Source organism: Rhinichthys klamathensis, unplaced genomic scaffold (assembly GCF_029890125.1).
Source record: "Rhinichthys klamathensis goyatoka isolate OS25496 unplaced genomic scaffold, OSU_Roscu_1.1 h1tg000168l_1, whole genome shotgun sequence".
Lineage (NCBI taxonomy): Eukaryota > Metazoa > Chordata > Actinopteri > Cypriniformes > Leuciscidae > Rhinichthys > Rhinichthys klamathensis.
The window spans coordinates 1,112,501-1,126,216 of NW_026606699.1; the positions used below are offsets into that span (position 1 = coordinate 1,112,501).

General features: G+C 39.4%; 1 protein-coding gene across 4 annotated transcripts in view; it reads right to left on the minus strand.

The window, feature by feature from the left end:
* cdk14 (cyclin dependent kinase 14) overlaps window positions 1-13,716 on the minus strand; it is a 160,778-nt gene that overhangs the window by 83,070 nt on the left and 63,992 nt on the right. For all 4 annotated transcript variants that reach the window (XM_056259470.1, XM_056259473.1, XM_056259472.1 and 1 more), the window contains 2 exons: window positions 9,557-9,651; window positions 5,199-5,261 (listed from right to left, as the gene is read on the minus strand). In XM_056259470.1, the coding sequence (XP_056115445.1) occupies window positions 5,199-5,261; window positions 9,557-9,651 (158 nt within the window). The remainder of the gene's footprint in view (window positions 1-5,198; window positions 5,262-9,556; window positions 9,652-13,716) is intronic.

The following is a 13,716-nucleotide window of genomic DNA, read 5'->3' on the forward strand; positions in this document are numbered from 1 at the left end:
TTATATAAACACAAACTTTTATGCTAGATGCGATTAATCTTACATTTATATAAGTGCTGCACGATTAATCATATCAAGATGCGATGTCAAGATGCGATTATATGACGCAAAATACTGCGATTGTATATGAAATAAACAAATTAGGGCTGTTAACGCAGCATCTGTTATTTTTTGTCATTCTTTGGCTAGTGTTACATGATCCCGCTCTTATTCACGCGAATGCTTTAAAGTTTAAACCATTCAGCGAGACAAGTCAAAAGAGAGCGCGCTGCCTGTGAATGTCCTGACTGAAAGACGCGCGCCAGTATCATGCGCATGCACAGACCGCGCGCCAGAATACAGTTCTCTTTCCGCTTGAAGTGAACGAACAATAACACACACAATTATGCCAAAATATCATTTGTCGAGTGTCTTCATAACATAAGAGCAGTCTTATGATGGTCGTAAAGAGTTGTGAGAGAATAACGCCGGGTTCACACCGGACGCTGAAGCGCCGCGGAAGCGGCGCGGAACGGAGGCCGCTTCCTTTCGGCGCCCATGTTAACCTATGGTGTCGTTCACACCAGACGCGGAGCGCCGCGGCGCGGCGCAGGCGGCACGCGCCGTGAAGCGCCAGTTTCGGCGTCTGGTCTATTTTTTCCGCGAGCCGCGAGTGATCCGCGTCAATTCCGGAAGGAAGTTACACCAAGAAACACTCGACTATCCGGTCAATTGTCAAAATAAAAGCAATTTTCAAATTAAAATACCGCGAGTGACAAATGCGAACACACAAACAAACGGAAACAACGAGAGGGAGAGGCACAAACTTCTTGGTTACAGAAACATGTTGTATTTATATTATGAGGTTATTTACTTACCCATGATGTAAAAAAAAAAATAGCTCTGAATAAACAACTGAGCAGAAGCGCTTGTCGACCTCCGCGAAGAACACGCGTCTGGTGTGAACAGGCACGCGCCGGACCGCGCGTGAATTTCCGTTCCGCGTCGCTTCAGCGTCCGGTGTGAACCCGGCGTAAGGCGCGTGTGAGATCCGCGTCTGTCAGCAACTCTTAGGGCCGTTACATAGTCAACGCGAGCAACGCGAGCAAGCAACGCGAGCGACGCGCTCCTTTTCATAGTACACAAGCGTCACCGGCGATGCGTGAAATGCAATACACCGATCGCGCAGCAGGGGGTAGTAGAGTCTAGAGTCGGGTCACGTAATATTCAGATCAAAATGGCAACTGAAGAGGAGTGCATATTGCTGATTTTACATCGGCGGCAACAAAGGATGTATACGAACAAGCTCGCATAACTTTTCCTCTTCGCCCGCCATTGTATTCAAATCTTCTTCTTCTGTAAACATAATAATATACCTTTTTATGTACATTACTTGCAATGTCGCCCCCACCGACAACGCATAGTATTGCGTGCATCGGCGCGTCGCGTATCAAAAACTAGGATGACACATTTGGCTACGCATCGACGCATAATGGCGGCCGAAGCGTAGCGATGTGTAGCCTTGCGCACGTGTATGCGTATCGATGCGTTGACTATGTAAGGGCCCTTAAAGGGCCAGCATCCAATAATGCTTTCTGTCAGTAAAGTTAATCAAAGAACAAAGGGAACAGAGAAAAACACTCACTGCTCTTGACCAAAGAACTTGTGTAGCTTTAAATAGGATTTTAGTCCATATAATTTATAATTTATGCAGGGCAGACTGTTTGATAACTTTATTCAATTTCTGTACTGTTAGACAGGAAGAGCACAGGTAAATATGACATTTATTATGGGTTTATGTGAGGATCGTTTGAAGTTCACTTAAATTAAAATTAAATTAATTTTTATCCAGACATCAATGGCTTTTTGATCATTATAGGTGTTATCAATCATTTAGTTGTTGTTTCTAGTTTGAGTTGACTTGAGAAATACACATTTCAGAATTATCACTAATCTGTGTGTGCATTTTGCTTTAGAACCAAGCAAGTTGACTCATGAAACCATTTTTTTATTATATCGCAATCGCATATCGCAATATTGACCTCAATAATCGCAATATGAAATTTTCCCCAAATCGTGCAGCCCTAACACACACACACACACACACACACACACACACACACACACACACACACACACACACACACACACACACACACACACACACACACACACACACACACACACACACAGTATATGGTAGACTGATCTAATGGTCCAATGTTTTAAGATCTACATTTATTGGACTCCAAAAGTTGAACCGTTTCAATCGTTCTCAGTGAACACAGATAATGCCCAGATAAAACTTTGTTAATTGCTCAATATCCTGAAAATACAGCTAAGTAAAAATGCTTATTTTGTAACTTTTTTGGTGAACTATTTGCCAAAAGTAGCACAAGTAGCAGTCCGAGGTCTTCTAAGCCAAGTTCTCCAGGTGTTCAGTGGAGGACGCGTAACTGCTCTAAATGCATGAGAAATAGGACATTATATTAGCCATAAAATGATTCTCCGAATCTCACTGTCCCTATACATATCATTTAACCAGAGGAATCCTGGTGACATCGCTCTGTTCTTTAAGGGTTGTGAAACCGGTGTAACTTGCAGCCTGTCAGGGAACGAGTGCTCAACAACACGGCATTGTGAACTGATGTGCCAAAATTACAGCCGTCTGGAAACGGATCTCTGTGCAAACACTGAACGAAGGGAAACATCTCGGCTCTGACTGCGGGCCATTCCTGTTTCAGGTGAGCCGCTCTCATTCTCTCTCTGTCAGCTTGTCATTTATCATGAATCCTCTATTGGTTTGAATTTCAATGAGGGAGCGAACGGGATAAATACTTTATTTATGTAAATCCACAGTGACAAAAACCTGATGAATTACATAAGCAACACCCGCTTCCCCGCCAGCCTTCTGCTCCATGGCCTCATTCGCTCCATCACGTCTTACTTTCACTCTGACACACCATAAATTACTCTCATTTCACAGCAACTTTATACAAAATCATTGCAAGCATTGTCATGAATTCACTTTTTTATTGATTTCAAGGAGAATTTTTACCATATAAAAACTTTGTCCATTTATGTCAAATAAATCAAGTAAAAACCACAGTCAATTACTCATCCGAAAATACGACTACTTTTAAATGCATGCGTCAATAGAGATTGAAGCTTTTGGCCTGCAAATTGGTGTCGTTACAACATCCACCAGCAGGAGCAAAATGCCTGTGTATATCAACTTTGGCGATGCAAAATGAACATTTACAGTGACATTTTCTTGTTGCACAAAGAAACGCAAAGGGTTCTCTCAGCATTTTCATAAATGCATTTCTCCAGCTTAAAGGAGAACTCCGGCGCAAAATGAACCTTTGGTCTAATTACACATTGTTACCTAGTCAACCGTTATCTGAGATTTGTTTTCATGATTATCGAATGTAAATAGTTTTATCTCTAAAAACAGTTTAGCCTATAAAGCTAGTATAACGCTAGTATATTGGGCATAGTGTAATGACAAATAAAAATCGCTTGTTAATACCACTAACAAGGCTGAAAATAGCCCCACACTAACACGGTAGCATAATGAGGGTCCCTACCTTCAAACCGAAGCATTGAGAACTTTGTAAGTGTCCAGACAGTTTAATAAGAAGATATTTTAAACATACAGTCAACTTCGCGTATGCAGGCAGAAGCCATCTTTGAAATACAGTCTTTACCAGTCGATCTACGAACGCCGATCCAAGTGCGCTGGTGAGAATGTGAACGAGCTATAAGTTGTGATAAGGTGAGCGCGAACAGCAGGCTTGGATCGGCGTTCGTAGATCGACTGGTAAAGGCTGTATTTCAAAGATGGCTCCTGTCTGTATACGCGAAGTTGACTGTATGATTAAAATATCTTCTTATTAAACTGTCTGGACACTGACAAAGTTCTCAATGCTTCGGTTTGAAGGTAGGGACCCTCATTATGCTACCGTGTTAGTGTGGGTCTATTTTCAGCCTTGTTAGTGGTATTAACAAGCGATTTTTATTTGTCATTACACTATGCCCAATATACTAGCGTTATACTAGCTTTATAGGCTAAACTGTTTTTAGAGATAAAACTATTTACATTCGATAATCATGAAAACAAATCTCAGATAACGGTTGACAAGGTAACAATGTGTAATTAGACCAAAGGTTCATTTTGCGCCGGAGTTCTCCTTTAACTAGCCAACAGTACTAAGAGGAAGCATTTGCACATAAAGCATTTTGCTGTAAACATCAGAGAATCAACGAGTCTCCGCTAGTTCTTTAGCATCGGCTTGGTGTGTCACAGCCTTAAGTCGCAGCACATTTCAGATGAAAAAAATAAACGTATATTACGGAAAATATGGTATACTGTATTAAAAGTGCAGATTAAATTGGGTTATGAGAAAATATTTTGACATTCCAAAAATGACAAACGCAAGTCTGTTCTCCCAGGTCGTTTCTTCCTTCTGAACTCTAAGAAAACATTCTGAAGTCAGAAAACACACTGCACTTTCTCTGCGAGTGTGTGGTCTTACTGCTCAATTAAACATGGGCACGAAAGTGTCGCGTTACAGGCCAGACGCTCGCTGGAGGAGCACAAGCAGCATTCAAAAGTCATTTTAAAAGATCAAATCATTGGTTCTGGTCTGATTATCTGAGCTCAACTGAAGAGACTTCACGCAGACTGGCAGATGAGGACGAGGAAGCCGGTAAAATGGGTCACAGTCTGAACTCACACGACTTCTGCTCTACTTCTGATTGCAGAACGGAACAGAAATCAGAGTGGCCTGGAAGGTCTTTACCCAAGACTGAGAAAAATACTCAATCCATGCGTCAGAATCAGAACCGTACACTCCACGAGAAACAATGGTCTCACTAGACCGATCCACACTGCAAAAGAAACAAACACTACAAGCTAATCAAGCCACCGATGGCATTTAGAGGCAAGGAGAAAATGCGGGGAGAAAAAAAGCTTGAAAGATTCAATGCTATGACCATCATAAAACCAGCGACAATTTCTCTGATTTTGCCAGGTTGCGTACTAGATCTTATAAGTTAAAAAATAATATGTTTATTAAATGAATAAAAAAATAAAATAAAGTGACAACAGCACAACTAAATACTGAACAACCATTGACCAGAACTATTTCATCACAAAATCCCCTAAAAGAAGCTTGATAAAACAAAGCAAACAAAGTGACCAGGATCTCACTCACCCTGATGTTGTCCGGATGGAGACCCCCGGGATGCTTGTCCATGTACTGACACAGATCTGTGTGCTGAACAGAGAGAGAGAGAGAGAAGAGGGACATGAGGCAGCGCCAGGAGACACAGACTCTAAACAAAATCTAGTGAACTTCTTCAAAATACTAAAATAGACAATTTTTTATTGTGTAGCCTACATATATATGTTACGTCCCTGTGTTGCGTGTGTGTTTTCTTTGTTTCTCTCCCCGCTTCTCTTGTTTACTTTCACTTCTTAGGTACCCGTGATTGGTGTGTGTATATATATATATATATATATACACACACAAACATACAATCAAGCCTCCGAAGGTCTGGACTAGGAAGGACACAGCGGCCCTGTCCCAAATGACACCCTAAGCACTCGTGGTCTTCTTCTGAGTCCGCACTTTCGTGCCGTAACGCCACTTTGACTGGCGGGAAGAAGTCTACTGCGGATCTCGCATCTATGGCTTGCATCAGTGCGGGCTCGGCAAAGGTGCGCATCGAGGGCGCATATCGACCGAAAAGGGGATGCTCGGGAGCACCCTTCTGAGACCTAAAATGACAGATGGGACACCCTACGGTCTCATGGACTTAACAGACACGCGCATGTTGCAGCCATTGTAACTAAGTCCACAAGACCGAAAGTGCATATGAAGTGTGCCATTCGGGACAGGGCCCATGTCTGTCTTTATGAATGGGCCATTGAATCATTGGTTCACCCGATTGATTCGCTCAAAACGGGGATTCAAAATTGAGCAAATTATTGTCTAAATTATAACAATATTAACTTCTTATTTATTAACTGTTGCACTCGTGCTATTCGGGGCAAAACATGCATTAATAATCTAATAATTCCATGACTATCTAATTCAATTAACTCATTAAATCAACAGCCCTAATATATATAGAATGCAAACGGATGGCTTCACAAACACTTCCAGTGTGTCAAACTGAAATAATTCCCTGTATTGGTGAGACCAGAAGCTCTCGGCCTCTTTCTACAGGCTCAATAACGTGATTGTCTGAAGGTGCGAGAGGCTTTGTGGGCCGTGTGGCTGTGCATGTAAATACAGTCGACGGGAGAAAGAATTCCCCACGATGCTCTCCTCAGCCTTTATTCTGCCCACAGACCTGCGGCGTTGGAGGGCCGCTGATATTTGCAAACACCCGCTGCTACCCGTCCCGCACCGCGGATAAACGCGTTTCCTTTCATGAATAATGCAGTCTCTCACTCAAGCGGGCTTCAGATATGCCTGTCCGTCGCCGTCAATCATTATTAACTGCTCGCCGTGGAAAATGAATTGATTTCCTCACTGCGAAACCCTCTGTTTGTTCGCGGCCCGCATCTAAATGCGTCCGCATTCAGCCCGAGTGCATTTTCTCACCGAAATGACTCTGATGAGATCACAGCGGTGGTCTCAGATTAATAACTAAGCTATGGTTCGTATCTCTCAACGGACCAAAGCTATCAATAGCTGAGCCGTTGTCCAATCTTAGCGTTTTGATTGTTTTCTTTGACACCCCGGCGTGTTTGCTTAGCTCTCATGAATAAATCAGACTCAAGCCGCAATTTCACGCTCATCCAATTCAGCGAGAGGATACATTCCTGGAAAAAAAACACTGTTTACCAGAGTATAAGGTAATAAGTTATATCAGAGATGCAAAAATAGCACAAAATATAAAGCTAATCAGGGAAGGCACCAATCTTCCCTTTAGACTGTGACACGGATCAATGACGGGAGGCAGTGTCACAATGTGCATTGACATTCAGAGAAAACACATTTAACAAATGCTCTTTTCTAGCATGATGCATCAAATCAAGTTTAAACCTACAACCGGTTTTCTTGGCATTTCTCTTTCCTTCCCTAGGACCAATTAGCTCCTGTCAATTTAAAAGTGCACTTTATTAAAATCAAGTGCATCCTTTGAGTGGACAATTATTTTTATGTTAAGAACAGCATTCGCTGAGAACATGAAAGCATTGAGTTATTGAGTTAGTGCATGTTCTCCTGACCCTCAGCTCAGTGTCTGCTTTTGCTTACTGTACAGATCAGTATTCATGAGTGAACACTACAGCAGAAGAAAACTGGAAGTAAAGGAAAGTAGTAAAAAGAAAAAAAAATCTATCTAAATCAAATGTGTTTAACATCTAACTCAGGGGTTCCTGTGAGAAATCCTGTCTGGATCTGTGAACGCCGTTACTGTGCTTTCACAACGCTTCTCATTTATTTTAACCTTTGTCAAAAACTAATTTTATCATTGTGCACAAGTCTTGAGCTCTTCATGGATTTAAACTATAAAGCACAATTTTCACAAAAAACAGATGGCATCATATCCAATAAAAAAAAAAAAATTCTAATAAATAATAAAAATAAATGTCATTTAAGTTATTTATTTTAATTTTCTTTTAATTTATTTAGTTATTATATATAATTATCAAAAATGTACAACAAACATAAAATAAAATCCAAGAGACGTGAAACCAGCCAGAACCAGCCTTAGGCTGCTGATTTTTTCCCAGCAGGGAAGAGAAGCTGAACCTCCTGACCAGACGTTCCCTACAGGATCGTCCCGGAGGCTCATTAACAATTAAACTGGCATTTCTGTACCTGCTTCAGACAAGCGGGACCTTTAATAGAGCGCAGAGGCAAATGGGAACTGTAATGATTTATCACACTAGTGCTCCTAACATCCTTCTCACATTCACAACCTTACAATCTGCAAACTTTTTATATCTCTCCCTATTTTTGCATATAACTTTCAGATTGAACACCTTCATTTTCATTAAAGGAATAGTTTGCCTAAAAAATATAGTTATAGTGCAACAGAGCCTGCCCCCTTTTTCAGCTGCACTGGTTCCAGAAGTTTTTTCATAAATTTTTCTCATAGGGATTTAAAAATATTCTTCATTAAAGAGCTATAAGTCATGAGGTGATTCCTAACACTACAGACCTTGATTTGAAGCAAAAAAGTTTTTGAAAATCGAACAAAAATACAAAGATACAAGACTGTTAACTTAACAGTTTTAATGAGGGAAGGAACTACAATCCCATGAAGCATTGAGAACAGCATAATCGAATTAAAAACAATAGAGAAATATAAAAGAACTCATTTGGGAGTGGGTGGAACTGAAGAGCTATTTTGGAGCGTGTTGCTTTTTTATACTCTGTTTGGTGTAATTTTCTGTGCAGCATCATGGGTAATGTAGTTCATCACTAGGAATTCTGCTGTTAAATAAAAAAAAAGCTGAAATAATGCGCTGATGGCTTCAACAGAAGCAAATGCTATCAACTAACAACCTTAGCTCACAGTAGGTCTGTCTTTAAAAGGTTTATAAGTTACCATTCAAAATCAGTTCCCCTATGGAAAAAATGAATGGAGTTTTTACATCCGGAACTCAAGAGTGTGATTGACAGGTGATGTGACTATAATCATAACGCTGAATCCGCCATTTTTCTCCGTCAAACAAACCAGACAGGAGAGTTAGTACGTCGGCGGACTTGTGAGTGTATTGACGAATTTCCGTGGTTGAAACAACATATCTTCGGATGTTCATTCATGTTTATTTCATGTTATTATAATTAGTAGGAAGTGACTAGGACCACAGTTCTTATTTCAAAACTTAAACACTTATTTTTTCAATCTATACTATGACTTTAGAACACTTAAAAAAGTATAGTCTGTACGTCTTAAAGGTGATTTCTAGAGCTTGACAGTATAAATCACTGTGCAGTTGCATTATAATATGGAAAACAGAAGCTTGGACATTCTGCCTGAAATCTGTTTTTGTGTTTCAAAGAAGAAAGAAAGACAGAAAGTCATTCAGGGACAGAACGACACGAGGGCGAGTAAATGGCTGAATTATTCCTATGTGCTTCAATTCGCAGCTCTGACGCCTGCGGCTGCGTCTCATTGCAGGTCTGTGTGTAAAACAGTGAGACGTTCCCGTCGCTGTGAGCCACAGATGAAGAGCAGGGCTTTGAAAGAGTTAGAAAAACAGTTTGCTAATAAAAACGGTGCCAGAGCTGCAGGATCGGGCACATATAAAGAGGCCGATCGGTTCAGGCACCAGGTTCAAAGCATAAGAAAAATCCCGGGGTAAAGTAATGCTGACTAAAGCACATTTAAACCTTTCAAAACTATTCAGAAACAGGAGACCAGACCAGCTCCATGAGGCCCAGGAACAGTAGATGTGTGGTTACGTGACATAAAAGTACTCTGACATTTTGGAGTGGAGTTACAGAAAATAAAATGAATTAAAAACTATTTATAAAATAATCAAATGCGAGCCGTTGTCCGCCAGCAGAGGTTTGATTTTCATCCGGTCAGCATGTCTGATACTCACCACATACTCAAACACCAGCGTCAGGGTTTCCTTCGTGTGGATGATGTCGTGGAGCAGCACTATGTTCGAATGCTTCAGGCCTTTCAGCAGAGACGCTGGAGAGAAACACACACGCTTCATTAACACAATCTGACCAATGAGTGTTTGAGACTCATGAAAACTGCATAAGTGCATTTTAAAATTACATACACTGTAAAAAATGAGTCAAGGCACCTTATGTTTTTACATTTTTTAAGTCAGTTTAATATAATTTAAGTGACTTGTACAACTAAGTTGATTATAAATAGTCTCTGATTATACTTTAAAAAAAATTGAGGCAGCAACTGAACTTACGTTTTTAAGTTGAATTTTTTTAAATGTAGAAACTGCAAAAGAGGATGTCCATTTATCTGTCAGGCACCAATTCCTTAGATTAATATATTAAAACAGCTTTATGTCTCCCTGATATTTACAGGTTTTCCATGCGTTGATAATTATAATACTAATGAATCATTTTGTAAAAAAGGTTTTTATTTACCTTTCACTTTTTCAGTGTGAAATGAAGTGCCACATGAATTTTTTATAGTTATTAATACATACACCCGCACAGGTTTTCATGTTTTATGGCGACAATCCATTTACATAATGATTTTTATACTGTACAAACTGTATATTCTATCCCCTAAACCTACCTACTAAATCACAAAAAACTTTGGCATTTCTACTTTTTTTTTCTTCTTTTTTTTTTTTTAAACCATTCTGTATGATTTATAAGCCATTTTTCTCATGGGGCCAAACAAATGGTATTACTATCTTTGTGGATGTGTGGCCTGGTAAACCCATATCACCCGCAAAGACGGCAATATCCGAAATCCTTTTCCTTGTGAGGAAATTTTTTGGTCCTCATGAGGAAAACAGCTTATAAATCATTCTAAGTGATGTTATTTGAAAATGTAAAAATGCAGAAAGTTCTCTGTGATGGGTAGGGTTAGTGTAGGGCGATAGAAGATACAGTTTGTACAGTATAAAAACATTATATCTATGGAAATCCCCATAAAACATGAAAACCCAACGTGTGTGTGTACATGTTTTTCTATCACGGTGGGGACTTAAACCTGAATGAACACAGACTGATGGGGACTCGTGTCACTGTGGGGACCTAAATTGAGGTCCCCATGGGTAAACACGCTTATAAATCATACAGAATTTTTTTTTTTTTGAAAAAATGTAAAAATGCAGAATGTTTCCTGTGATGGGTAGGGTTAGGGATAGGGGCAGTGTAAGGGGAGAGAATATACATTTTGTACAGTATAAAAACCATTACATCTATGGAGAGTCCTCACAAAGATAGTAAACCAGACATGTGTGTGTGTGTGTGTGTGTGTGTGTCTTTAAAGATTCCCAGTAAATAAAAATGCTGATTAGGACAGAATGACTAGAATTCCCCATATTTGCACATAAATGCCGTTGCCATCTACACATGACACCGTTCCCAGATCAGATCTCAGTAGTACCTGCACCTGAATCCCGCCGCAGATCATTTACATGCTGTAGACTGCCAGTAGGGCGGAGATGAGCGGATATCTGTGAGAAATGGAGAGAGCCGGCACTCTGGGGACTGGAAACGGCGCTCAGGGCTCCTCAGGCTAAGCTTCCTGTCTATTATTTCAGCTAACGAACACTGCATGAACACTGCAATTAAACGTAATCACGAATCCTCAGAAGTCAGCAACAAAGCATTCATTTAATTTGATGACTTTTGTGAGCGTTTTCCATATTTCTCAGATCAGACGTGTTATTTTCTTCAAATTACAACAACGCAATCGCCATAGAACAAGCCATTCCCAGAAATCTCATCTCATTTGAGCACAAAACACTCTGAATGTTTCAATTTACTACAAAGGAGGAGCGAGCGACACTTCAAGCGTGTTTCATGATGAATAGTAAACAGATTTGCGAGACTGGAAAATGCGATTCATTTTTCAAGGGCACAACAAAAAGCTCAGATAGTGAGATAGTAACGCTGGGTTTCAGTGAGTGAAACGAGGAACGTCTGCATCACGCGAGTCATTCCTTCTGTGAAGCCCATGATGTATATCATATGTGGAAATACTGAATCAATAAATAAAGTAAACTACGTTTTATTAAATCAATTTATAGTTTTCTTTTCAAGCTATATTGATTATAGGCATTGTGACATCCATATCGCTTTAAATCCTAATCTTTCGCAAAAGTCAGTTCCTGAATGACATCATCCTACAGGAAGTGACATCACTTTTGTGGGAACTCAGCAGCATAAACATCTGGTTTTATTTTAAAGGTACACAAAATGTAACCTTTTTTTGTTAAAAAATTATGAGTTTGTCTTATCCTGAATCACTACGATACACCTATAATAATTGTTTATATTCTGACTATTTTAGACAGAGACTCGTCATATAGATAAAGAGAGGAAAGAAGCTTCGGTTACAGTGTTCTTCTGCAAGAGGCAGCCAGTTCTGTTTATTAACCACGCCAAAAGAGTACATTTAAACGTTTTATGAATTTATTCGTTTACCACAGATGGTGTTGATGATTATATTATAGTTGTATTAAATCATAATGAAAGTGAATCCAGACAAATTTAATAGGACAACAACACATATATTGGGAAAAATAAAATGGAATTTTCAATATTGCTAAATGTTTTATAAATTATTAAACTGTTAGTTTTTAGTAATTCAATTGATTTTATATGCTTTGATGATAAAGTTGTATTAAATCATTAATCACTCAATATTGCGTCAATATCACTTTCCATCCTGTTTTTAAAAATCTCTTTAACTAACTAAAGCTAGTTCCTGAATGACATAATCCTACAGGAAATGTTATTTCCTGAAATGTTCCTAATGGAAAATCAACAGCACAAAAATCATCAATGGATTTGATCAAATGACACTTCTTAGTTAAAATGATTACTAAAAAAAAAGATTAAAATATGAAAGCTGACTGTCAATCCTAATTTTAGCTCTTAATTACTACCGTTTCTCATTTTCATGTCATTGTGTAAATAATCAAGGTCCAGCTGATTTATTAGAGTCCATTCTATAGTTCGCTCTATAGAAACACTCAAACTTCAACACCAGCACACGTGTTCAACACAGATTAATATGATATACAATATAATCACTGAATATGTTGTTCAAATCACGATCTGTTCTCAAACTCAAATTAGAGATTCACTGCAAGAAATACATGGAAATATTTTGAAAACAGTTTTCCAGTCTAACAGACTCCATGTCATCTTAGAGGCCGATTTACTAACAGCTTGCTTCAGCCCAGACCCTATTTTGTCATTTAAAACTACTGTCAGGATTTACTAAAGACACACAGTGAAGAAATTAGCGATGAAAAGGTTTTGACAGTTATTTTTGCAGCTGAACTTTCCCTTTCCCTTCTTCTTAATTTGCACATTGTCAGTAGATCACCTCCACTCCCATCTGCTCTTTTATGGGATTGCAGTCTCTCGCTAATTTGCCCTGTTAAGTACATCTGGCCCTTAAAATGCTGCCTATGTAGTTCGCTCACTAGGTTTGTGAACAGTGTGTGAATGAGCCGATGTTTTCCTCTCACATCCCGTAGTCATTCCACACACGTTCTGCCAGCTTAAACATCTCCAGTAATTGCTGAATTAGTTCAATTTTCAAAGCCCTTTTTTGAGCCGCTCACCGGGGAAGAGCGCAGGAGCTCTGCGATGATCAGCCCCGGATCACACAGATCAAAAACACACCAGCACTCTCTCATCGCAATTAAAATGCATGTGACGGTGGTGAAGGTGAGAGCAGCGAAAATCTCACACCTTCACAATCTGCTCCGCTTCCCTGAGAGCTCTGCTGGAGAGTGGAAACGCCTATGCAACAGCGGACACTTTTAGGTGTAAGGAATTATTTGTTATGTGAAGGCCACACTAAAATGCTTATAAATATTTTTTTTAATTATTAGGGTTGGATATTGACAAAAAAAAAGTACGATCCGATGCAATTTCAATTCGCAAGCTTGCGATTAGATTCAATTCGATATGGGTTAATTTGGATATCAAGTACAGTGCATGTCCATTTTTCCTCATGAAAAATAAATAAATACTAAACTATACAGGGAACCCTGTCAGCCGGTACATTACTATAAAATTAAGGGTTCAAATT